Source organism: Mus caroli, chromosome 2 (genome assembly GCF_900094665.2).
Source record: "Mus caroli chromosome 2, CAROLI_EIJ_v1.1, whole genome shotgun sequence".
Classification (NCBI taxonomy): Eukaryota; Metazoa; Chordata; class Mammalia; order Rodentia; family Muridae; genus Mus; species Mus caroli.
Genome location: NC_034571.1, coordinates 27468744 through 27494314, shown reverse-complemented (window position 1 = coordinate 27494314; position 25571 = coordinate 27468744). Strand labels below are relative to the sequence as shown.

The window sequence follows — 25571 nt, the reverse complement described above, 5'->3', positions numbered from 1 at the left end:
AGTACCTTCCAGCCTTGGATCCAGTATGGAAAGGGTGAGCACTCCCTTATGGAACTTGGAGAAGACAAAGCCCAAGATAACCATGCAAGCACCCTGGCTCAGCAGCCCCCTGCGGGCTTGTCAGACCACTTTCTGGCCATTAATCTGAGTCCTTTAGGAGCAGTTGCATTAGCCTAACCTAAACCCCAGCTGGGCCCTGGAGGGCTGGAAGTGGGCCTGGGAAGCAGCAGTCCGGGAGCCAGCTGGAGCCGGGCTCCTGCATGTCCAGTGCCCCTTGGTCTGGGCACTGCAGCACACCATCTGTATGCCTGTGGGGCCATAGGACAGATACATGGATGATCACCCTCTAAGATGGTCCCACTGAGGCATAAGACTGCCTCCTACTTGACAGACCAGGAGCGGTTAATGGAGGTACATCCCTTGGCGGATGGAGAACTCCTCACTCCAGTTCCAACTTGGATGGGGCTGCTTCAGTTCAGCAGAAGTCCTGCTGAATCCTGATTGTGGGCAGAGCCAGCATGGGTGTGGCAAGGTGGGTGTTGGGGGAGCCCTCTGAATACAGACCAGGCACCACCCACCCCGACCTCGCCAAACACATACTGCCCTCCATGATGACCATGCAGCTTTCTTAATGGAACACAACCGCTGAACTTGGTACATTTCAAGCACTTTAGCCTTCCAGGACGGCAGACTGCTGATGGAAACCATCTTCGGAGGGCGGGCGCCATGTTAATGAGAGGCCAAATTTCATATGCTTGCAAACTTTCCCCCCTGCGGCCTGCTGCTCTGCACACCCCACCCCCCAACAGAAGATTGCATCAGAGGGAAAGAGAGATTTCCATAATTTATAGTACGGCATTTCACTGGGGACAAACGCTAATCTGTACTTACCGATACATTTAAGAAAATGCATCCTCCCGCAAGCCTGCGCCATTTATGACTCTTGGCACAAACCGCAATGCTCAGTCTTCAATTAAGGGACACCTTAGGGTTCATTATCACACAATTGCTCCCTGTGAGCCATGCCAAATGCTGTTTTGGCACTGAGCTTGGAAGATGAATTAGAAGGAAGTCTTCCCTGTAATGCCCTCTCCAACTTGCATTACTGCCATCAGCGCTGCTGCCCTTGTTGCTGGCCCTCCCCCTCCCCAGTGGCTTTCACTATTCAATTTCTCAATGTCAAACTCGATTCTCTAGAGGTGTAGTTAAAGATGCCACATCTCCTTTTTGTCTTCCGGCTCTCAACAGGCCTCAGTGTGGCCCAGATGGGACATTCTCCATACCATTTTGGGCTAAAGGATCCACAGATGTGTCTCTCATTCTCAAGTGTGTGGTGGAGACAAGGCACACAAACACATGCACATTCTCGTGCACACACACACACACACACACACACACACCATAAAGAGGGTTCTGAGTAAAGACTAATGGGCCTGTTGTATGTTCACACACACACAGACACACTCTAATGGACTATTTCTCTTTTGATATATACAAACACACACCAGGAAGAGGGTTGGAGGGTTCTGAGCAAGGACTGGTGACTGACTACACTGGGACAATTCCATAGTATGTAAGTACACGGTGAAGGCTGAGCCAGGCAGATGCCCTGGTAAGAAACTAAATTTCAAACCAGTTGCTTTCAAACGGAGACAGAAAACAGCCAGCAAGGCTGCCTTGCCCCCTCTGGGTCCTGGGGTAGGCCTGCAGTAGGTGGGGTTGTATTCTTGTTTTCTCAGAACAAAAGGGATGCATCTGCTGCAGTCTCAGAGTCCTACCTGGGCCTGCTGGGAAGATCCACCACCCACCAGAGGCATGGGTGAGTGGGCCTTGAGGGTGCAGTAGGCAGGGAGACCACCTAGGCGCACACACAGGGCAGGGCTGGTGTGCTTTTAGGTGAGAGCATGCCACCTCAGAGTGTGGGGTGGGGGAGGCAGCTGGGGAGGGTCTCAGCTCAGTGGGGTGCTGGTCCATTGGCTTCCTCAGGGACCACACCTTTCTCAGGACCAAGCAGAACTGTTCTCGCTCAGATGCTGTCACTGTGAAGGCCGGTCCTTAGTGTGGCCTTAAGTCAAAGGGTCAAGTGTAAAGCTGCCACATAAAACGAGCTTTACTTCAGAAGTCCCCAGAGGCTGTGTATATTAAAGAGTTGGGCTGATGCAGGGCCATTATCAGCTAGGCAGGGCAAGAGACAGGGGCCAGCAAACAAAACAGACTAAGAACACTTTGTCCACAAGACATCTTGTGGAAATTTTATTATATAGAGTGTAAAATGAATTGTCAGTCAAATAAAAAGAACATCTTTAAAAAACAACATGCATAACATTTCCAATGCCTTTTTAATAGTTAGACATTTCAAGCATCNTAAGGAAAACAAGAAGCGCAAACTGTAACGAGCGCGTTTCAAACGGAATGTTCCTCAGGTCAATTCAAAATGCAGGAGAAAATAGCTTCAATCCCGTGTTTCCTTTAAAAATACATGTTATCTGTACAAGATACACTACAGTAAACACTGGAAATCATAGTATCCCTTTTATTAAATCAAAATTATTTAACTCATACTGTTGTTAATACTAGATTTATTTATTTATCTAGTTAATTTGACAAATATTAAGAAAATATTTAAGGAAAAAAAGCAAAAACACCCTGGAGTTAAAAAATAGTTACTACATTTTTTTATATGGTTTAATGTCCACAGTGTTTGTTAAAAGTTATATTGAATTTCTTTTTAATATTAAAAATAACAGTATTTATATTTCTGAGAATAGAGAAAGGCTNTTTGTTTTTAAAACCAGCTTGGAGGTCTTAGACACACAACTGCCCTGGNTAATGGAGACGAGCAGCTTACAAGAAGGCAGACCGCGTCTCTGCATCACCATCAAAATGCTAGAAATGACACAACCCACAAATGACCCTCCCACAACACAAGGACCCGTCTCAGTTCAAAATTCACATCATTAATTACAATACATAATAGTTCAGTTTTTTTTTTAAAAATGCAATAAAACCAGACAGCCAAGATACAAGAAATTAGAGGTGAAACACAATGAATTTACATTTACGAATATTTAAATACTGCTTCAAAAAATTTTAAAGAGTTTGTTACATTACCACCTAAGACTTCCAAGCCATTTTTTCTGTTGTAACAGAAAAAAAAAAAAAAAGGGAAAACAAAAACCCAAAACAAGAACAAAAACCCAACAACAACAACAACAACAACAACAAACCCACCCAAAACTGTAACTAAAAAGACACAAGACAAAGCCATCGTGTGATGAAATGCCAGGCTCCGAGGAGAGCTTGGGCACCCGAGCTTGCAGGTTTCGCTCCAAGAGCCCCGGAGCTCACACATTTACAAAGAAATCATGACGTAAAAATTACCAGCAATGTTTAGTAACTAATTTTCCCAATTTTTAGAAAATTTCTGTTAATCTAAATATAGTGTTTCACAGAACAAAACAAAGGTCTTCATCGAAAGGTTTGCAAATCTAAAAATCTCTGTAACAAACAGGTTTCTCTCACACTGATTTCGGGGAAGAGCCGCGGCAGATGCCCATCTACTGCTCCTGTGGGGGGAGGGAGAGGGTCAGCCCAAGACCAGCGCCTCATACCACCAGGTACTGAATGCTAAGCACCTCAGGTTCTAGGGTCAGAATGTGGGGGTACGGGATGAAAGGGGAAGGCTTCTCCTGGGTCACCAGGCCTAACCCCAGCTTCCTACAAGGCAAAAGGTACCCCCTGGGAGGGAGCCTTGCCCCCAAGGTCCAAGGAGAGAGAACTCCTTCTTGGCTGAGAACCGGAGAGAGCCCTCCTCGTTTCTACACATAAAGAGGCCAAGCTGGCCCTCCACTTGCTTGGCCCCAAAGGTGCTGTGCAGGTAAAGGCCCAACCTGGCCACTCTCTGCAAGAACTACTACTGGAGTGGTCCTGGTTCACTGCAGACCCAGGGCACTTAGGTATAGTCAGGGTTTCTAGGCCCAGAGCTAGGAGGAGCAGCCTCTGCTCAAGCTCAGGGTTTGGAGTGGAGGGACAGAGGAGACCCTCACAGGCCACTGTGCTCACCCTGGGGCTAGGCAAGCACAAAGGCTGGGTGGCATCATGGCGCTGGGGACTGGCTACAGACCTGGCTGTGGGCCTGAGCCTGCCCTAAAGTCTGCCCATAGAAGGCGGCCTGCTGCCTGTAGTACTCAGCCCAGGCCATCGTGTAGTCTGGGGGGGAGCTGGCCTGCGGGGCAGCACTGGTGGGATGACCTGGAGGACAAAGAACAGAAAGGAGTTAAAGAAGGGGAGGGGGTGGGAGGTCCTTTCTCTCAGGCTAAGGCCTCAGCCAAAGCCCACCTAGATGCTACACTTCTATAGGACTATACTGCCCTGACTGCCTGCAGCAGCCCTGGGCACAGGCAGAGCTGGGAGAGCCAGTGCAAGGCAGCTTTCAGGTGGGGCTGGGTAAGGGTGGGTTGGTGTTAAATAGGCCCCAAGCCCCAGTGAGGAGACCCCTGACACGGCCCATCAGTCACCAGTGCAGCGACTGGCCCAGAGATGCTTTGGCCCCCAAGGCCAAGCAACTTTGCCCTGGGCCTTCCAATCAGCAAATGATGCTTCTAGGTGTGAGATGTTGTCCCGCAACCCTACACTAGACCCCAAAATGGCTTAGACTGAAACATGCCCAGGCCCTTCGCTAATGCCAGTCACCCTCAAGCCTGAGCTGCTTCCTGGTAGTATAAGGAGAAATGGACTCCAAAGGAAAGACAGGCACCAGCAGCCAGTGAAGTGGTAGCCCCAATCTCTGCACTGTGACCTCTTGCCTGCCCTGACATGGCCTCCAAAGACTGAGGACAACACACCCCATAGGCACTGGCCACATCTGGCTTCCTCTGACAGGACATATGGAGAGACAAGGTGGGCACCTAGACACAGCCCCAGAGAGGGTACGGGTGACCCTGGACAGCGCATGATGGCTGCACTCACTCTGTTTTTTGTAATAGTCCTCCCAGGCCTTGCTGTAGTCGGGCTGGCTGTTCTGTGGCTGACTCTGCTGGCCTGTGCAGAAAACAGACAGCAGTCAGGCCTTGCTCATCAACTCCCACCGTGGCTCACTTCAGCCCCAGTGAAGTTGGCTTCAACCAGGGTCTTTAGGAGGCAGGGTTGGAAGCCAAAGCCTTCTCAAACTCTGAACCTAGTTCCTCATGAACACCCCATGAGGCCCCACAACTCCACTACTGTCCCCTGGACAAGAAAGGTTACAAGAGTGGAAATTCTCTGTGTAGAACAGAACATGAAGGCACAGGCCTGGGGTTCGAGGCCGGACAAACCCTGTGCACATGTGCTGATGGCGCACGTGCCAGTGACAGAGGTAACAAGCCCACCTGGCCCTTGCCTGGTCTGGCCTTTCAGTGTGGGAAAAGCACAGAGGCCTAGGTGCCTCCTTCTCCACTGCTAGCAGGAGACAGGAATGAGGAGACACCCAGTGTCAAGGAAAGGCAGCACTAGGCTGGGGCAGTAACAAGGCAGAGAGGCCAGAGACAAGCACTAGCTCACCAAAGCCCTCACCACTCATCAGAGTGAGTGTAAGGCAGCCAGAGGACTATGAAGAACATGCCAGTCCACACAGCTCAGCAAAGTGCCTGTCATTTTTGCCATGCTAATTAAGACCAATGGAGGGGAAGGGGACAGGTGCTGAACCAACAGCTTGTTTTCTTCCCTGTGATGTGGGGTGTGCACAGGCCTGTGCCTGCACACAGGCAGCGCTCAGTCACACAGCTAGAGGCAGCTAGTCTGTCTTGCTTCTTCCTGTTTACCACCCACACCAAAGCCAATCAACTGGGCTTCAGGTTCTGCCGGACCCGACTGTAAGTGCTCCTTTAGGGGAAGCGGGGAGGAGTCTTTCTCCCAGGGGTACATCTGGGAACAACGGGACCACAATCCTGTCATCCTCTTGCCTTGGGGATACACACATCAGCAGTATCCAAGAGCCCAGCACTTGAGTCCTCCCAGGAGGCGAGGAGACAGCAGAACAAGCCTGCTGAGTGTGACGAGGGTGGACCCCAGCATCAGTAGGTGCTCACTGGGAAGCACCTGTCAGGTTTAAGGGAGGAAAGGGAACAAAATGGCTGTTTCATGAACAGAGCTCATGAAACACTTCAGCTGCTGTCTGAGAAGGCAAAGCAGAGCAGAACTGGCTGTGCCAGCGTGGAGATGGAGAGGGGCTGAAGACTGTACACACCTCCCCTTCTAGTGGCTCAGCAAAGATAGTTCTGCTTCTGAGAAGTCTAGGTGACAGAAAATGCCCTTTTTTAGGTCCCTGGCGAGAAATTGCCTGGCCAAAAGAAGACTAATTGAGGGTCCTCAGCAGGCAGGAGGCTGCTTAGGAGGGCAGAGGACAGGAAGCTCTTGGCTGGAGCTTAGCCTTAGAAATGGAGACCAGAGGGAGAGAGCCTTGTCAAACCATACCAACTGTCATGTCCAGCCCCACCCCCAGCTCTGAGGAGGCCCTGTGAGCCAGGGAAAGCAGCCTCACGTTCTGTTCTGTGAGTTCTCAGAGCCTGGGTCTGCGGGGCCCCATCTCTGGGGAGGAGTCCTGCTACACCAGGAGTGGAACTCAACAACTCACCCCACCCCATCAGGTGCCTGGCTCTGTGAGCATCAGCCTGGCCACCCTGGTGTATATCCTCACCATCTTGAGTCACTTACTTGGGACTTGTTGTGTAGGCTGCTGCCAAGCCTGGTAAGTGCTGCCCCAGCCTTGGGTCAGAAAAGCTGGAGGGCCACTGTGGGTGACAGAAGAATCCTTTGTGATAGCAGGAGACACAGAGCCCTCCCCCTGCTTTCTGAGCCTCCTCCTCTTTATCGTTCTGCCCCCCACCCCCACCCTCCTTCTGGCAGAGGGACAGTTAACACCTACCTCACAGGGGTGCTGTGGGGGTTGCCATTAACTTTAGCAGCGATGTTGGGGAAGCCCCTGGGAGGAAAGGTGCTGTAGAGAAGGGAGGAGCACTGTTGATCTGCAGGAAGGGCTGCCCTCTCAACCCACTCCCCTCTACCCAGGCATTGTGCTCCCTTGGGAAGACATGTGACTGGAAACCCCCGAGCTCTGGGCTTTACCCGGAATGGTGAGCGATCTACAGGACAGGACAGAGAGAGAGGAAAACAGTGTGGTCCCACCCAGGACCTGGATTAGTACTTCAGAGGAATTGGACTGAGGTTAGCTGGGTGAGGAACCTTCCACCAGGAGACGGAGGCAGAAGACTCACTTTTGATGTGGTGCGGCTGGTGGCTGGCTGAAGGGGCTCTGTCCGAAGGCTGCAGGGGCTCCGAGGCTGGCACCCTGTGTGGGCACAGAGCAGCTCTCACCCGTGTCACCGAGTCACTTTGCCCTCTGCCCAAGCCCACCCAGGGAAGCCACTATGGGAGGCAAGTCAAGTGAAGGAGACAGCTCTGCACTCACACTAGCTTCCTTCCCCAGCAGACAATGTCTGCAGCGGTGGCTCTGCCCCTCAAATGACCAAGACCACCACACAGCCAGTCCTGGCACCACCACGATTGCCCTTGCATGTCACCCTGGGGGAGGACCAACCTGCTTGACTCTCCCGTCAATTTAGGCTGGCCCAGGGCTCTTTCTGCCATTCTACGTCCCCATTGAGGTGAGCAGTGGCCCATCTGTCCTCCATCAACATTCCCTTTCTTTATCTGCTTTGAGGTGCCTGAAACTAAAGCCAGAGTCAATGAAAGCTGCCTGCAGGGCTGGTGGCCAGGGTGAGGCCTGAGGGAGCCTGGGGCAGTGCCGGGGGAAGGCTGCTTTCCCGCAGCTCATTTACGCCTGCAGGGACATGGCCGGAGGTCTGACTGCTGAAGCCCTGGCAGTCATGCCAGGGGCTTCTCTCATTGCATCTGGGGCCTGGCACTCCCTGAGCCTTGGACTTTCCTTTGGAGAGGAGGAGAGGCTGCCCCCACACGATGCAAGGATGGAGAGGCACAGGAAGCACAAGGTTCTGGGGGAAAGCAGGTACCTTGGACATCCAAAAGCAAATCCAGCTAGTATAAGCCAGGTGGGGGAAGGCCCGTGTACGTACGCCAACTTTCTCATCTATGAGATGCCTGGCCACCTCCATCTGCTGAGGAGCACCCCTGATGGTAAATATCCGCAGGTTAGGGTCGGTGTTAGGAGGGGGGTTCCGCTGAAGCTCCACATGGGCACCTGATTGCTGGTTGATGCTTTTGATGTTCTCGCCCCCTGCAGGCAGGAGATAGGGTTGATTAGATCGGAGGCAGAGTCTGGCCTATGCTTAGGGGAGGCTGAAATGCACAGGCTAACTCTTGCCCACAAATACCCTGCTTACTGCACACAGGCCCTGACAAAATCCAGGGCTTCTTTCTTGTAGGCAATACTAGCCATCTGGAAACAAGATTGGAGCTGGACTGAAGCGTCTGTGGCCATGGGCCCCATAGAAGGGCCCGGGCTCAACTGCTGCAGGCCACTGAACTCATTCCTGCCTGCCTTGAAGTCTACCCAGGGAAGGCTGATCCTCCTCAGTTTAAGAATGGAGACCTGATGGCCCTACCACACACAATGGAGGCCTTCAGCCTGGGCAGAGGCTGCCCTCCCTCCATAGGTCAAATGGGCGGCTACAGCCCCAACAATGCCTGGAGCCCACTCTGGCCTTCAGTATCACACCCTGTTCCCTCTCAGGTCCCTCTGCCTTGGTGGGGGGATGGGTGCAGACAGAAGCAGTACACAGGGGGAGGAGGCGGGGCACATGGCCTAGATGGAGCGAGTGATGGAAATTTAGTTGTTCTCTCTGAAAACCGGCAAGTCTCAGTCTCTTAATGAAACATGTATAACAAAAACTCCACCAGTCAGTGAACAATGACCCATTCTTCTGAAATTTCACAGAACTTAGATCTATTCCATCAACTCTCTGGGAGAAGAATACTGCCAGAATACAAGGAAAACCTAAGCACATGTTTTACAAAACTACAGATAATGTGTTGGAAAGTCTGGTAAGGGGAGCAGGGAGTCCCATGAGCCTCAAAGCAAAGATCACATAGTGTTGGGCTGCCCCTGCTCATTTCCAATCAAACCCAGCTGGAAATGACAGGTGTCACACGCTGCATATGCCAAAGCTCTCCTTTATGCACTCCACCTACAGCCTCAGCAGACGATGCTAATCTATGCCACCGCCAAGCAAGTGAGGCAGCTGAGGAGGAGAAAGAGCAGGGACAAGCTTTGACTTTATTTCATCTCAAAAGGGTCAAGAACCAAAAGTGGAGGTGAGTCCTGGTGACCATTCCTGAGGGCAGGGCAGTCGGGGTGACAGCTATGTGTTTTCTGTATGCCCAGTATAGCTCCTGGGTCCTCTTCTCATAAGCTACAGCCTTCATCATCTCTGTCCCGTGAAGAGTAAGCTGTTTTGTTCCCAATCAAGATTTGGAGATGCAATGAGGAACAAAAAGCAGAGCACTTGCATGTGTCTAGTCTCAGTAGTCCCACTCAGCAGGTAAGAGCAGTAAGTACGCCTGAGACTGAGGACTAGCAGCCAGCCCCACCTTAGCCAGGCCAATGGCCCAAGATGCTGAGACCTCAGGAGCATGTTAATCGGATATGGAGGCACTGCAAAACCACATACGGCCACAAGGAGTTAATTTAAGTTCATCTTCCTTCAAAATGAGGTCATTAGTTTGGCACATGGTGGCTGTCTTGGACTCATTCAACAGCCTGCTCCATTCTTCCACCTGATGGGGGGCAGAAGTGACCCACCAGCGGCCGGCTGGACGTGAAATCGTAAAGCAATTAATCAAAGCTGCTAAAAGGACTGGCTGACAAGAGCAGGGCTGGCCAGACTATCTGTCAATGTTGCTGTGTTTATCATGGAAATCCAGCAGGGGCCCGGGAGGCTGTCCAAGGGCAGGAGTTGGGAGAGCTCTGCATGGTTGCCTGGGCACGCAGGCTCTCTCTCTCCTCTCCTTCTCTCTCTAGCACATGCTTTTCCCCAGAAAAGGAAACAGCTCCTTTGAAAGAGCCTTTCCATGATCACCTTAGCTTGTGGTGGATCCCAGACTGTTACTGGACATTTTGCTCTGTTGTTCCTGTCCTCTAGGACCTACTTGGGTGGCTCTGTGGAGGATGGGCAATGACACCACACACACACACACACACACACAGAGAGAGAGAGAGAGAGAGAGAGAGAGAGAGAGAGAGAGAGAGAGAGATATGGGGTACTTCTGCCAGGATTTTCTGAGACACAGGCAAATGAAATTACTAACAAAATGGTTTTCAAAAGGCCAAGCCACCTAGATGTGATCCCTGCCTATACATATCAAGTGAATTTAATCTCTTGGTACTGTCCACGAGCTGGGTGGAGTGTGGGGGTGCCTACCATTCTAAGCAGCTACTAGGAAAAGAAGAGCCAACTGCTCCATCCGTCATCATGCTGTGATCCTAGAACCCTGAGCAGCAGTTCTCAACCTGAGGGATGGGACCTCCACAGTGTAACATACCAAACTCCTGTTTATCAGCTATTAACATTGTTAAGTCATAACAGCAAAATTACAGTAGCATAATTTTGAAGTAGCAATGAAATAATGATATGGTTGAGGGTCATGAGAACATGAAGACCTGTGTATATTTATTAAAGGACTGCAGTGTTAGGAAGGTTTAGAACCACTGACCTAGAGGCTGAAGCGAGAGGATCATAAGGTAGAGGCAGTCTGGGTAAGCGGTCTCAAACTAAAACCAAAACCCTTCACTGTTCCTACCAACCAATCATCTGAAATACATGGACACAAAAGAGTAAGATCTTAAAGGAGGACAGACACTCCCGCAAGTTGGGAGAACTACAAGTCCCGAGGGTGGGTGCTGGTAACTAACCCCACTCCAGCTCCCAAGGACGCATAGGCAGGCATGAGACTTGCTGGTGGCAATAGCCCAAGACACATTCCCTGTTCCCTGTAAGAAGAAATGGGGGAGGGGGAGGGGGAGGGGGAGGGGTGGGGAGACACAATCCTGGGGAAAAGACATCTTTCTATGCTGTCAAATGAACTCTGAAGGAAAACACAAAAGCCAATGTCAAACACAAGTCCTGCTGGCAGCAAATTCCAGCTCAGTGCTCCTAGGGAGGCCAGCCAAGACAAGGTGGTCCCAGGGTCTACTCTGCCCGCTCCCTCCTGGCTCTCAGGAAGGAAGGCATTGTGCAGGCAGGAATGAGGCTTTTCACCCAATGCTCCAAACTGCCCCCAAATGGTTAGGCGCTAACAGCAATCTCTGTTCCCCCACAGGCTGAATGCACTGCTCAAAGGCTCCCATGCTGTCCACAAAGACTCAGTGCCCAAAGCCAGTGAGGGAGAGGATGTCTCGTGTCAGAAAGCACTCTGCAGCAGGCAGCATCAGTGTTGGTGACTTATCCAAGACCAAGTTTATCCCAGTCCACAGAGAACACCAAAGGCTCACACACCTTCCCAGCCTCTCTCCAACAGCCTAAGTGGCAGGCCTAACTTCCTGTCCATAACTTGGACGTGCTTTGCCTCCATGATGACGAGTCAAGACAGGGACCCCAGAGATGCATTGAATATAGGTCTGAAGGATGGCATTTCCTTCCTTGATCAGGTGCAGGGGACAGAAAAGCTGCCTCTTACCTTTGCCTATCACAAGGCCGCACTTATCAGCTGGCACTGTGTACGTAATTTCCTGGACGCCCCCAGGAGTGCCCACACTCCAGTCACTACGGCCTCGGCCTCTTCCTCTTGCTACTGTGAGGCCACCAAGGATCTCTCTTTCCTGGTAAGGGAAAAGGGTGACAGTGAAGCCTTTGGCTGTCAGCAGCACACTCATGCTTCCTGGGGAGAAGGCAAAATAATGGCAGGGTATACCCAACACTACACATCTGACTCTCAACGTCTCAGACTTGGAAGCCTGCATTCAGAATACAATCAACAACACTGTGTTATAAAAAGACACATATGGGCATCCACACAGCAGCTACATACCTGCCTATAACAGGAAGCCAAAGACTCGGGGCTGAAGCCTGGGACCTTCTGAATTTTCATTTCAGGGCCCTCAAGATAAGGCTTTACTCGAAGCTGAGGCTAACTCTTGTAGGTCTGTTGGAGCAGATAATGTCTGCTCGAGAGCTACCAGCATCTGGAAGTGGCAGGATGGGTAATGTGTAACCTAACTCCTCCCCAAGGCTGCTCACTACACAGGGCAATCTAGTCACTGCACTGTAAACTATAACATCTTGTTCTCAGGCCAGCAGAAAGGCTAACAGAATCTAAAAGAAAAAAAAAGTTCTCGGGCTGGTGAGATGGCTCAGTGGGCTAAGACTGCTGTCCTGATTTTGATCCCTGAGACTCACTCACCTGGTGGAAGGAGATCCAAATCCTGCAAGTTGTCCTTTGACTTCCACACACAGTTCATTGCATGTAACATGCACATACAATGATAAGTACAAACACAATAAAAATATGTATTTTAAAAAAAGTGGTTTTATCACTAAGAAGGCATAGAGAGAGATACTCAAGAGTAACTTCTTAGGAAGAGTGGGCTGTGGCAGAAAACTGTGTTAAAAAGGCAGCCTGTCTCTAAGACCAAGGAGCAGAGAGACCTAGAAAGTCCAATTGGGTGTGTCTGGGAAACATGAGAGTCATTCTAATGAAGGAGTCCTTCTATTCCACTCAGAGGCAGCAGGCCTCATCCCTCTTCAGTGCTCTGCCAACTTGGGAGTCTGGAGTAGCTCTGGCACAGTGAAGATGTCCCTGCCAACGATGGACAACTGCATACACTTAGAAGCTGAGCCAGCACAACAATAAGCTAACTAGATGGAAGTCTCAGGGGTTCTGGACAGGCTCTGGCACGAGCACCCGAGATGCTGGATATGAGGGAAGATGTTTCTTCAGCTTCCAAACTTACACAGAAAAGGTATTAACTATGTCCAACCCTAAAAACCACCTGGACTCCGGTTAAAAACCAAGCCCCCACCCATGTGCTCCCACTCAGATCATCAGGGACTGAATAGGAGGCATACATTTACAACTGAAACAGCTGGTGGGAGCCACACCAGGCACATTGCCTGGTCAAAGGCCTTGGTCTGCTGCTGCAAAGACAAGCAGAAACTCTGGTGGCACCTTAAAACTTATCAGAGGTCATGGGCTAATAGAGAAACAGGCAATCTGATTTCCAATATGCTCTCCAGTCCTTTGGCTAGTTCCTGGCATGTGCTCACCTGCCACTGTTTACATGCCCTCCCTATCATAAGTTAACAGATGCTAATGATGCCACACAGACTCACATTCTAAAGGCAAGCTTGGAACCAAGTATAAGAGCAGGACTAAGGACACCCCTCTCAATCTCAATACTTGGGAGCTGAGGCAGGAGGATCACAAGTTCAAGGCTAGCCTGTACTACAGAGCCAGGCTCTGTACCAAAATGCTTCCCCCAAAAAATCAACAACAAAACCCAAGTGTATGAAGACATGGTATCACAGGAACAGATTAGGTCCTGCTGTGCTTCCTGGATTCCATTCCAATTGTTTTATGTATCAAGCATGCCTGATTATTGGTAGTGGGCACTCTGCTTGGTGCTTCTCCTGACAGGCACGTGCAACTTTTACACTGTGACATCACCATCTACAAAGCTCATGCTTCAGACCCACATAATTGGGGAGAGATGTCCAGTGGTTAAGAGCATTTGTAGAGGACCCAGGTTCAGTTCTCAGCACTCATGTCAGGAGGCTCACAATGACCTGTAACTCCAGCTGCAGGGATTCCAACACCCTCCTATGGCCTCTACGAGTACTGCACACATGTTGTGTACATGCATACAGGCAAACATACACATAAAGCAAATTACCCAAACAAACCAAAAGTTAAAAACTAATTTTAAAATGTACATTAAGCTTGTAATCTTCTGCTGGGCTATTTAATTATAGTTGGCATGCATATAGCCTATGGGCCACAGACTGGACAGAGCTGCCTCTGAAAAGAAAACCCAGGGTATACGACACTGTCAGTGGGCAAGGATGCTTGCCATCAAACCTAACAACTGAATTTGATCCTCAAGAGGAACATGATGGAGTCTCTAGAGAACTGACTGGCACATGCATGCCATACCTTGTATGCACCACACATACATATACACTGCACACACATGAAATAAATGTAGTGAAAACCTAGAGTCTGTGTGATAAATGCAGGGGTAACAAGCCAGCAAGGAAAAGCACATAGGTAGGAGAAGGCAGATACAGAGAAGCTTCTGGGCTCTAATTAGGGGCCTGAGCAGTCAGGGCACCACTGCTAGGCGGGCGCCTAGACCCAGAGTGCTGGACCCACCTGTGCCGTGAGAATGAGCTCATTGATGATGCGAGCTGCATGCTGACACCGATCTGGAGGGCCCATGACCTGCGCCGCTCTTTCTGGACTAATCCCGTCGTCTGTGGAATCAGATGAGACAGGGTAAAGACAAGTCCAAGGGCAGAGTAGAGAGTTTCACAGTCTACACTCCGAGTGTGATCGGGACTGTGAATAAGTGTGTTTTCACACACTTCAGGATGACACCCAATTACTGTCACGTACACATGACCCAGCACTTGGGAGGCTGAGGTACGACAACACCGAGCTCAAGGCCAGCTAAGCAACATTCAGATCTTTGCCTACCATGAACGATGTTAGCCTTTCTTTGTGATAGTAAGTTGTCTTATTAAATAAAACCTAAAAGGGATATTTTGTAAAGAAATCTTTACTTAGCAAAATTATAAACTGAAAATGCCATACTAAAGAAAATCTTCATTTCTTGGGGGAAGGGAGCTAGAAACCACAGGCCAAAAAGATCAAGTTAATATACAACCAAGGAAAGACACAGGGAGCAAACAAGAGATTGCCAAAGAGAAAAAGCAAGAGAAAATGCACCCATGGTTAACCCAGCCCATTGTCTAGGTCCACACTAGACCAACCTGGTTTGAATTGGATCCTCACACCAGCGTCGTTCTGGATCTTCTTAATCATTTCTCCGTTCCTTCCTATGACAATCCCAACAACAAACCTAGGCACAGACACCTGGACACAGAGACATCACCTGTCAGAGCTTCCGCACAAGTGGCTTGGTAAAGATCTAAAGCATCTTAACTGTGTGTGTATGTGGCACACGAAAACAGGTGCCTACAGAGACAGTGGATGCCCTAGGGCTTGAATTACAGCTAGGGTGGCTGTGAGATGCCATGTGGGTGCTGGGATCTGAACCCAGTTCTTCTGGCAAAAGCAGCCAGTGCTCCTAACTGCTGAGTTCTTGGCCTTTTCTTTGAAAAGGAAAGATTTAAAAATAAGTACTTCATTTTTATGATAGTGTAATTCCATAATTAAAATAATAAGGCTGGTTTCTCTTTAGAGTAATTCCGAGACTGATAATTATATTGCTCACATCTGTGTGAAGGAAGTATAAAATTGGACTAAAAAGGGTTATAAAAGTAAGGGAATGTCTACAGAGCAAAGATGTAAAATGATCATCTTCATCTCCCAAGTTCTGTGAAGCGCTTAAGAATATATCACATTGGCCATCCCTGTGATCGTCCACAGCCTTTTTTTGTTGTTTTTTTTGAGACAGGGATTCTCTGTGTAGCCCTGGCTGTCCTGGAATTCACTCTGTAGACCAGGCTGGCCTCAAACTCAGAAATCCGCCTGCCTCTGCTGGGATTAAAGGTGTGTGCCACCACAGCCCGGCCTTCCACAACCTTTTAGTCTCTATCTGTAAAACTGTGGTAAAATGCACAAGCCACAGCATCTGCCACTGTCATGTTTCTGTGGAGCAACCAGCGGCACTAACTAGACTCAGTACCTATTGGTCACCAGACACTGTACCACCGAACACTTGCTTCAATTGCCTCGCTACTCTGCCTCATTTAGAGTGGCCTCTGTGAATCTGGCTCACTGCACTGGATGTGATGGTTGTATACTGTGGCATAAATGAAAATTGCAAGACAGATTTTGATACCATTTCATCTTATCAATAAGGCAAGATTATAGATTTAATACAACTACAACATATATTATCACTGAGAAAACGTGGATTTTGGCCCCTACCTCTAGATCAAGTAAAATTTTAAAGCAAACCTAAAAAGCAAAGGCGAGGTCTGCCCCGTAACGCAGCTGGCTCTCCATGCTTGGTCCCTCCTTCACATCCCTGAGCAGTGTGACCAGTGACTTTAGTCCCACTCTTGTGTTTTTGAGACAGGCTCATACCAACATGTAGCCCTAAGTGGCTTGGGGTTTGTTCTGTAAAGCAGGCTGGCTCTGAACTCAATCTTGTTTGCCCACTGACCTGTGAGTCCAGCTTACCTCTATACTACCTCCTCCTGCTCGGGAGGCGAAATCGCTGCGCACACCCCGGAAGTCAGCCTGATCTTTCTCTCGGATGATCTCTAGAACCATTTCTCTTGCTTGCTGTACAAAGAAAACCAAAAGGCACCAATGGGGGAAATCCTGGAAACAGTAGCATGAAATGCCAGGATCATGACCAACGTGACCCAAGATCGTGGAGGTGCTCAGCTGCTGGCCAGGATGAGAGCTCTTAGAGGCATGGTCTTCATCTGACTCTGACTCCTAAGGTTCAAACTGGTAAGAGCCCACTCACTTTACCTGCAGTTAGGTCAACACAGGTAAGGTGTGGGAGAAGTCCTTCCAGTGGCCTCAAGAGCTTCTGGTGGAGGCTCCCTTGAAGTTAGAGGACAGGGAGGATAGGCCACAGACACAGCTCCTGCCCTCAGAACTCTTACATCTTGGCTTTTTGCACTTGAGTGCCAGGAGGAGCTCCTGGTGTATGAGCTCAGGAGTCACAGCCCAGGGCGGCTGAACTGCGGCAGTTACTGCACTCTCATGAAGATCCTCACAGACTGCACAGGACGAGACGGACACACTGTGCCCTCCCAAGGGAAGTGCATCCACTCACACTGCTCTTAATAAACTAATGGGCTTAGCACTGTTCACCCTGCCCAGGACCTACACTACAACCAAACAAAGGGAAAAAACTGAAGGCCTTAAAAGTCAACTATTTCCCTGAAAATTTACGAAGAGACGTCAATAAAATATGGGCGTTTTCCTGAGAGACATTTCCCAAGAGGCTGGGGACATAGGTGTTTGTAGACCACTTTTATCACACACAAAGCCACAGGTTTAACCCCTAGCAGTCTATAAACTGTGTTAACATCAGCTCACACCTGAAATTCTGACTGATGAGCAAAAACCAAGATGCAATCTGACAGTGCACCTATGTTTGTGTTCATATGTGGAGGCCTGAGGAGTTGTACATCTTGTATTTTTGTTTTTGTTTTTTAAGATTTATTTACTTTATGTATGTGAGTACACTGTCCCTGTCTTCAGATACATCAAAATAGGGCATCAGATCCCCTTACAGATGGTTGTGAGCCACCATGTGGTTGCTGGGAATTGAACTCTGGACCTCTGGAAGAGCAGTGAGTGCTCTTAATCAGTGAGCCATCTCTCCAGCCCCTGTACACCCTGATTTTTCAGAGGGCTTCTCCCTGGCCTAGAGGTTTCCAAGAAGCATGGCTAGGCTGCCTGACCAGAGAGCTCTAGGGATCTACCTATCTCTCATCCCCCCCCAGAGCTGAGATTAACAAGTGTGTCATCCATACCCAGCATCTTCCTCATCATGCTTGTTTGTTAGGCAGTCACTTTATCCTTTATCCATTAAGTTATTTTCCCAACCCAGTAATCTTTTTTTTTTTTTGGTTTTTCGAGATAGGGTTACTCTGTGTAGCCCTGGCTGTCCTGGAACTCACTCTGCAGACCAGGCTAGCCTCAAACTCAGAGATCCACCTGCCTCTGCCTCCCAAGTGCTGGGATTAAAGGCGTGTGCCTCCACTGCCTGGCCAGTAATCTTATTTTAAGGATGGCTGGCAGCTCTGGGGAGGAAGGCCACTAGGAACAGCTGGCCTGAAGGGAGAGGGGAGCTAACAATGGCTCTCCACCCAACTCTTAGCAGCACCGCTCCTGAGTGCCATCAATGAGAACAGCTGAAGGAGGGAAGTGAGCCAGAGGCCAGCTTCACAGGGTCCAAGTCCAGTGCTTTTTTTTTTAAGTTGTTTTTGTTTTTCAAGACAGGGTTTCTTTGTGTAGCACTGGCTGCCCTGGAACTGAGAGATCTGCCTGCCTCTGTGTCCTGAGTGCTGGTATTAAAGGTGTGCACCACCAGCCTAAATTCCAATGCTCTTAAACATGCATGACAAGGTAAAAGCTGTAAGAAGAACAAAGTGTGGGCAATGGTGTCGCACACCTTTAATCCCAGCACTTGGGAGGCAGAGACAGGCGAATTTCCGAGTTTAAGGCCAGCCTGGTCTACAGAGTGAGTTCCAGGACAACCAGGGCTATACAAAGAAACCCTGTCTCAAAAAAAAACCCCAAAAAACAAAAAACAAAAAAGCCACAAGCTGCAGATGACATACACTGGAGTTCCACCGACAACATATACCCACAGTCACTTGCATATTGGACCAGCACCAGGCACTAGGAGCGGCAGGCTAATCACTCAACTCAGAAAGCTGCACTGATGACAAATATGTGCCTGGCCTCCGGCTCTTGTTTTCATCTGCAACCCCAGCTAGGCTAACAGTATACCTAATTTGGGTTACACAGGATCATCTGCAACGTGAAAAACAGTGCATGTACTGTCCGAAGCAGTGGCCTGTTCTTATATGGCCACATTCAGCCAGTGGCTCTGGTGCTGGACACAGCTAGACACACTACATCTCCATCGTATTTACCCAAAGATGTATCACCAAGTGTTGACAAGCACTTGGGTTAGACCAGCATTTCTCAGTATGTGGGTCACAGCACCCCTCTTCCCAAGGAGGAATGGCCTTTTCACAGGGGTTGCCTAAGACCACTGGAAAACATAGATATTTACATTATGATTCAGAACAGTAGCAAACCTACATTTATAAAGTAGTAACAAAAACAATTCTATGGTTGGGGTCACCACAACATGAGTAACTGTATTAAAGGGTGGAAGCATTGGGAAGGTTGATTAGCACTGGGCTAGACCAAGCTCATGAGTTTGCTCCTACCTGTACTTTAAATGGATCTCCAGTGATGCGGAGAGGCTTGTCTGCTCCTGTAGGCAGCGGGCCATCCTGGATCATGACCATTTTCACACCTGTCCGCTCCTGCAGGGGGACATGCAATCACACAGCTTTCAATGTCATGGGGGGGGGGGGGGAATGCACAATGCCTCGAGAAGCAGACTGGGCCAGTCTACTGTAAGTCTATGTCTCACCTCCTGCAGGACCTGGGCTGGCTTCTGGGAACGTGGACACATAGACGACAAAAGCCCAGTGCGCTCACTCTCCTTATTCATATCTGCAGAGTCTGCTCTATCTAGGGCATAGCTCCTACTGAGCACTACTACACACTAACATGTGTTCTGATCATTGTGAGGCAATGACAACCTGTGCCCACCATGCTATCAAGTGCTGCCCCATCCCCACCCCAAACTACCCAGAGGCCCATGGTTAACTGGGCTGAAATGTAGGTTCTGTGACGCCAAGTCCTAAGCTTTTATAATTTACTCTAGGTTGTAGGAGGGCCTTTTACAGTCTGAGGCCTGGGGTATGACACACAGGCCATCACCCGTGAAAGCCCCACAGCTCTGAAGTCTGTTTAAAACTCAGCAGAGCTGAACTCAAGGAGTATTACTAGCCATTCTTGGGTCAGTGTGGCTGCTGTTTGGATGGGAACATATATACTGCCTTAGCTGGAGGTGTCCAATCTCAAATATTCTGTCTTGTTTTGTTTCCAGGTAGGGTTTATCTATGTGATCCTGGCTGTCCTGGAACTAGCTTTGTAGACCAGGGTGGCACCAAATTCAGAGATCCACCTGCCTTTGCCTCCCTTAGTGCTGGAATTAAAAAGGCATGCACACCCCTCTCCCTCCAGCTTTCAAGCATCTTGATTAGAGGTACTTCAGATAAAGGGCTCTGCAACTAAGAGCTGCCTCTTTCACTGTGACTCATGGGCATTAGGGACTAGGTATCTGTCCAGTTCTGACTATGGGGAGGCCATCACTTCCCTTCTCTGTAGACTAGGACCCCGAGTCCCTGAAAAGTAATGAGCGCTTGAGGCTTTTTTACCTTGAGGTCTTTCAATCCAGACCAGGTTAGCTTGGAACTCACACAGAGCCACCTGCTTCTGCCTCCTGAGTGCTGCTGCGATGCTGAGGAAGGCCTGAGCCACAACTAGGTTTTTAAAGTTGTTTGCTCAGTTTTTAAAGATAGGGTCTTGATATATATAGTCCAGGCTAGCCTCGAACATACAATCTTCTTCCCACCTTAGCCTCCTAAATGCCAAGACTCCAGGCCTGTGCCATAGCTATTAATGAAGCCCCTCCCGCCCAAGCCAGAGTCTCATGTAGCCAAGGATGCCCTCAAACTCATTATGATCTTGAACTCCTGATCCTCCTGTCCTCAGCCCAGGGGTGAAGTTCCAGGTATGTATCCCTACTCTGTCTAAATGAGCATATTTAAGAGCATGGGTCAATATTAACAAGAAGCAGATTTCAGGAGCCTTGACTCTTAAGCTGTCCCATGGTATCTCTCCTGCCTCACACACTTAGCATCAGCATATGCCTGTCAAAAGAAGGACTCCTGCCAGGTGTGGTGGTGCACGCCTTTAATCCCAGCACTTGGGAGGCAGAGGCAGGCAGATTTCTGAGTCTGGTCTACAGAGTGAGTTCCAGGACAGCCAGGGCTACACAGAGAAACCCTGTCTCGAAAAATCAAAACCAAAAACCAAAAACAAAACAGAAAAAAGGAGGACTCCTGTGGCATGCGAGGAGAGGTCTGTAAGGGAGCCTCGGCTCTCAGTGTGCAAGGGAAGCCCAGCTTAGTACCACACGGTTCTCAATCACCTGCAACTGCTTGATCGTTTCCCCTCCTTTGCCGATGACCAGCCCCACTTTAGACGCGGGGATAAGAAGTTCCTGGATTGTGCTGTTGCCATCCATATCATTGTGAAAGCCAGGCCCATTCCGACATCGATCCACGATCTGCCCCAGGAGCCGTTTGGCTTGTCTTTGGGAGGGAGAAAAAATCACAAGAGACCCAGCATTAAATGGCTGTTTAAGACGTTCTAGGAAAGGAGATGGTACCAGGGAAAACACAAAGGAGTCAAGGCAGCCCTCCATCCAGCGCCAGCTCCTGTCTCATAACCTGGGAGGTCTCAACCATTCGCCACGCTACAGTACTGCAATTCAAAGGCAACACACAGCACAGCACAGCACAGCACTAGTTTTCCCCTGGAGTCTCAGAAGCCAGCCACTGTCAGACCCCACCCTCATGTCTGCCCTCTGCACCTGCTTGCATCCTCAGAGCCCTGCCTCCTTCGAAGCAGCTCTTTTGTCCTTTGTCCACCTCTGTTCCCCCATCTAGCACAACCCTCACAGGAGACACTCAGCACACTTGTTAGCGAGGGTGGGGGAGAGAAGGAGCGATGAGAGAGACGGAGAAAGCAAGGGTTAGTAGCCACGCTTCAGCCTCTCAATTCCAATGTCTCCCTGTTGCCAGCAACACTGCTTTACGGCTTCCAGCTCAGCCCGGATCTCCAGTGTGGTTCAGGACAAGAGGGGCAGTATCCTGCTGCAGCTGTATTCCAGGGAGCACCTGACTGGTGCAGCCCAGTAGGGACTTTGTGCTTCATAGCCCTGCTATCTGTCTTCATTTCTGCAAGGTATCAACCAAACAACCCAACCTACAATAGCACATGTTGGGCCAGTTTCCTTTTCTGCACCAGAATCTTCCCTGGCTGTTATTTGCAGAATGTGTTCTTTAAGTCATCACAGTTTTTTTTTTGTTGTTGTTCTTCTTCTAAGAGAAACAGATTTATCAACCAGAAGGCTGTCTGTGCTGGAGAGATATTCCTCCTCAAGCTTACTCTCAAGCTGGAGCTCCTCGGGTAGACACAAAGTGGGAGCGTTTAGGAGTAGGAAGGGCGAGCCGTCTTTTACAGTCTTGAGCCTTTGTGTGCAGAATCACCTTATGGGCTCTCAGCTGCAGCAGCTTTTTAGTATTTTGCTAGTGTACTAGATTAACCTGTGCTGGAAAAAAATGCTGGGACTCCAGCACAACCATCCAGCTTGCCCTATAATGCACACCTGCCAGTGGTATTTATTCTGGTTCATCGCTTGCAATGTTATAGCAGAACAAGAGAATTTAAACCCATCTAGGCTCCCTGAGAAATGGAAACAATAAAACAACCCTACCTATTGAGCTAGACATAATCTCAGCTCCCCTGTCCCCTAGCAAACACTACTGTACAGACTGAAGGGGAGCAAAGCACCCCAGCCTGCTGTCCTCTCCTCTGGAGTGCGTGGGTCTGTGAGCTTTGTGTCTGGTATAGGGCTCTGAGCAAGCATGTATCAGGACAGGGGAGCAAGGCAAATTATCAGGGCTCTTGCCAACAGCAATGTCACATGTTGGGCCAAGGCACCTGCTGACTGGTTCACAGGCTCTGTGAGTGGAGCAAAGGAGAGTGGATTCACTTGGTTCGCAAACATCAAAAGAGTAAGCAGGTAAGTTGGCCCAGGGAAAAGGCCTGGTACCCAGTTTTTTAAGCTCACAAAGTGATCAAATCCTCTGATGCAGGTCTGTTCCGGTGTGGGAGGTGTTAACAAGGAGGTTGCTGGTTAGTGTGATTAGCCAGGATGAGAGTCTACTGCTCAGTCCCTGATTTATGGAGAGGTCATGACAGCTAGGAGGCATTCTAGGCTTGTGTGTTTGGGCTAAAAGAAGAGCTCTCCTGGTGTGGTGTGGTGACCTCCCAGGACTTTCTGCTACTGATGGTGTGCTGTGTGCTGTGGCAGACTCAGCACAGGTGGACAGTACGCAGCAACAGTACTGCCCTTCCATTTCTCCTCACTTGGGGAAGGAGGAAGAAGAAGTGAAAGGAAAAAGTAAATAAAACAAACTTACTCAATACTTTCTGGGGTTCCGGTAAGTACACAGGGCCTCTCTGGAATCCCAGAACTCTCTATAAGAAGAATCAAGAAGATGAGGTGTGTTGGTGGGCATCAGGCAGCCGTGTGCCTTTGCCTCTGTGTGTAGACTGTCTCTCTCTGGGGCTGGTTCCTATACCACCCCCACAGAAGCACAGTCTCCCAAAAAGACCAGTTTGCTTTGCTGGGGGACAGAACTTTAGTTCTCAACCTAGAGACTGAGTCCCACAGAGAGCCAGCAGGACACAGCAGAGCTCTGTGAGTTGGTCCTAATTACCAAGCCCCACTCACTCGGACTTGCCCAGAGGCTTCTCAGCACTGCAGTCACTCCCTCAGGTTTCCCTCACTCTGTGTGCAGAGCAGCTCCATAGTCACCAGCCTGCAGACGGCTCTGCGGTGTACTCAGGACTTTATAAACACGCCAGGATTACAGCATTTATTGTATTCACATCCCAAGAAATCGGCAGCAGGGATGTGCTACTGGTCTCTGGGCCATTTGACAGGAGAGAAAACCCTTTGTTTCCAACACCCACATGTTTTATTTATTTACCCATATGTTTTAAACTGACCCTAAAAACTCCTTAAAAATCTTTTCTCAGAACACTGAAAGAGGGAGCTTGCATTCGCCTAGCCTATGGATGTAAACTGTTTTTACTCCCTGGCACTGTAAAAACCAACAAAAAATCCTCAAGACAAATAGCTAACAGCCATTACTGCTTTCAAGACACTGAAGTGAGTATTGTATAAATGACGAACGTTCTCTACAGGAATGTCTCCAGACCTCTCCTTCTCTCAAATGGAGAGAGGACACACTCGGACGACATACTAAAACTACAACTAAAATAAAACTGTCCTTTAACCAGTGTCTTTCAACGTCAAATGGTCAGAACTGAAAGAATGTCTGAGCAGTCCAGAAAGGTGTCTGACCCCCACTCAGACAGGAGCCCTACTGTCCTCCCCACAAAGTGGAAGGATGGTCTTGTACAGGGAAGCTGGGTGCAGGCTCTACTATGCCTGGCATCACATTCTGGTGCAGAAAACATATGTCTTAGCCCAGCCAGCAGGTGTTAGGAGGAGGAGGCCACCCTGGCCAGAGTTGAGTGTTGCCCTAGGAGGCAGGCGTGAACCTCATTCCCAGGCTGGCTTTGGATTTTGGTGCTTAGGTGGGGTCCAACCCCAGAAGTGCAAAACAGACAGCAACCACACATACTTACCCTAGCTTCTAACCAAAAGCAAAGACACAGATTGTGGAAACTGCTGTCAAACACTGATTTCTACTAAAAGAATCTATGAGGAAAGTAGCCCTTACCTGAGGCAATCTGAATTTTGCACCCAGATTCTGCTTGAATTCGTGAAATCTGCTCACCTCCCCTGCCAATAACTGCAATGAAATGAGCAGGGTCAGAAGGTGCCTCCCTTTGCACACATAAGCATACATGGATAGCTTAGTTAACTCAGCCAACATTTACACTCTGCTCACAGCTCACTATAAACCGACCTCTGGGGAGTCCTCTCAGCTCATGGACATCACAGCAACAGATGACGCATGTGACACACAGCAGGTAACTACTTTGGCTGTGGCGAGCATAGCTAGGGGTGGCCAGGCACTCTGATGCTCAGATGATACTGACCACAATGCCTGCAACAGTCCCCCAGCATGCTACCACAGGAGACATGCTCATGAGAGAGTCTAAGAGACGAGAACAGACAGGAGGAGTTAAGGAAAAAGGCAATACTTACTAAATCCGACCATTTTATCAGGCACTTTGAATTCTTCTGTTATTACTGCCCTAAAAACAAAGAAAGTTTTCAGTAAAAGACAGAATTCAAACTTATGTAACCAACTTATATCCCCAAGATGAAAGCTTAAATCAATCATGCTTGCTGATTTGGCCTTTCCCAAACACCCAGAGAATGTCGTTTTGGGGCCCCTGTGGTCAAGCATTCCTTGGGAACCCCAAAGCCTCCCATCTCCGGCCAAAGCAGAAACACCCAGATGCTTCCACCAGCTTCCTCCCTAGCTGCCTGCTGGACAGACAGATGGCTATGTGACTGGCAGAGCTAACAGATGGGTCATCAAGCCCAGGACAGGTAACGAGCTGCTGGGGTATGGAAAGAGCTTCAAGACATTTATTAAGGTATGAGCTCTAGATAAAGACAGAGTCAACGTTTTTGATTTCCTGATCTGTTTCTTATGTCTTTTAAGATAGTACGCGCCCAGGAAACCCAGCACCCTGCAGAGCCTAATCAGTGTTAGGCAGGACAGCACAATCGCCTTACTCGTGCTGTGAGAGACTTTTTTGTTAAATACTATCCTGTTCATCAGGTGCCTTCAAAAAACAAAAAAAGACTCCATCGGCTCTTTCAAACAAACTTAGAAACGTAGCATGCAGTGTATTGTGGACAATATCCAATTGCCCAGCACCACAGAAAGCAATTAAATCTAAACATTTACCTTAGGGGATGCTACATACAAGTAGTCTTTAAAAAAAAAAAAAATCAAAAAACAAAAAACAACTTTAGAAAAGCATATGTTTTCAAGCCTTTCTTACACAGCTGGATTTTTACCCATCATGGAAAGGATCGA

At 49.1% G+C, this 25571-nt stretch overlaps 1 protein-coding gene across 4 annotated transcripts in view; it reads right to left on the bottom strand.

The window, feature by feature from the left end:
• Window positions 1-2222: 2222 nt before the first annotated feature.
• Window positions 2223-25571, bottom strand: part of Fubp3 (far upstream element binding protein 3) — a 43427-nt gene continuing 20078 nt past the window's right edge. The window contains exons 4-19 of one of the 4 annotated variants that reach the window (XM_021155915.1): window positions 24725-24774; window positions 24294-24365; window positions 22962-23019; window positions 20903-21065; window positions 19065-19163; window positions 16318-16422; window positions 14940-15042; window positions 14320-14420; window positions 11629-11770; window positions 8070-8230; window positions 7251-7324; window positions 6902-6973; window positions 6691-6767; window positions 4969-5040; window positions 4124-4251; window positions 2226-3566 (exon numbers count right to left, since the gene is read on the bottom strand). In XM_021155915.1, coding sequence (XP_021011574.1) covers window positions 3558-3566; window positions 4124-4251; window positions 4969-5040; window positions 6691-6767; window positions 6902-6973; window positions 7251-7324; window positions 8070-8230; window positions 11629-11770; window positions 14320-14420; window positions 14940-15042; window positions 16318-16422; window positions 19065-19163; window positions 20903-21065; window positions 22962-23019; window positions 24294-24365; window positions 24725-24774 — 1486 coding nt within the window. In that variant the 3' untranslated portion in view covers window positions 2226-3557. Of the gene's footprint in view, window positions 4252-4968; window positions 5041-6690; window positions 6768-6901; window positions 6974-7250; window positions 7325-8069; window positions 8231-11628; window positions 11771-14319; window positions 14421-14939; window positions 15043-16317; window positions 16423-19064; window positions 19164-20902; window positions 21066-22961; window positions 23020-24293; window positions 24366-24724; window positions 24775-25571 lie in introns of all 4 variants that reach the window. The other 3 variants (XM_029473515.1, XM_029473517.1, XM_021155916.1) reach the window with 3 other exon arrangements.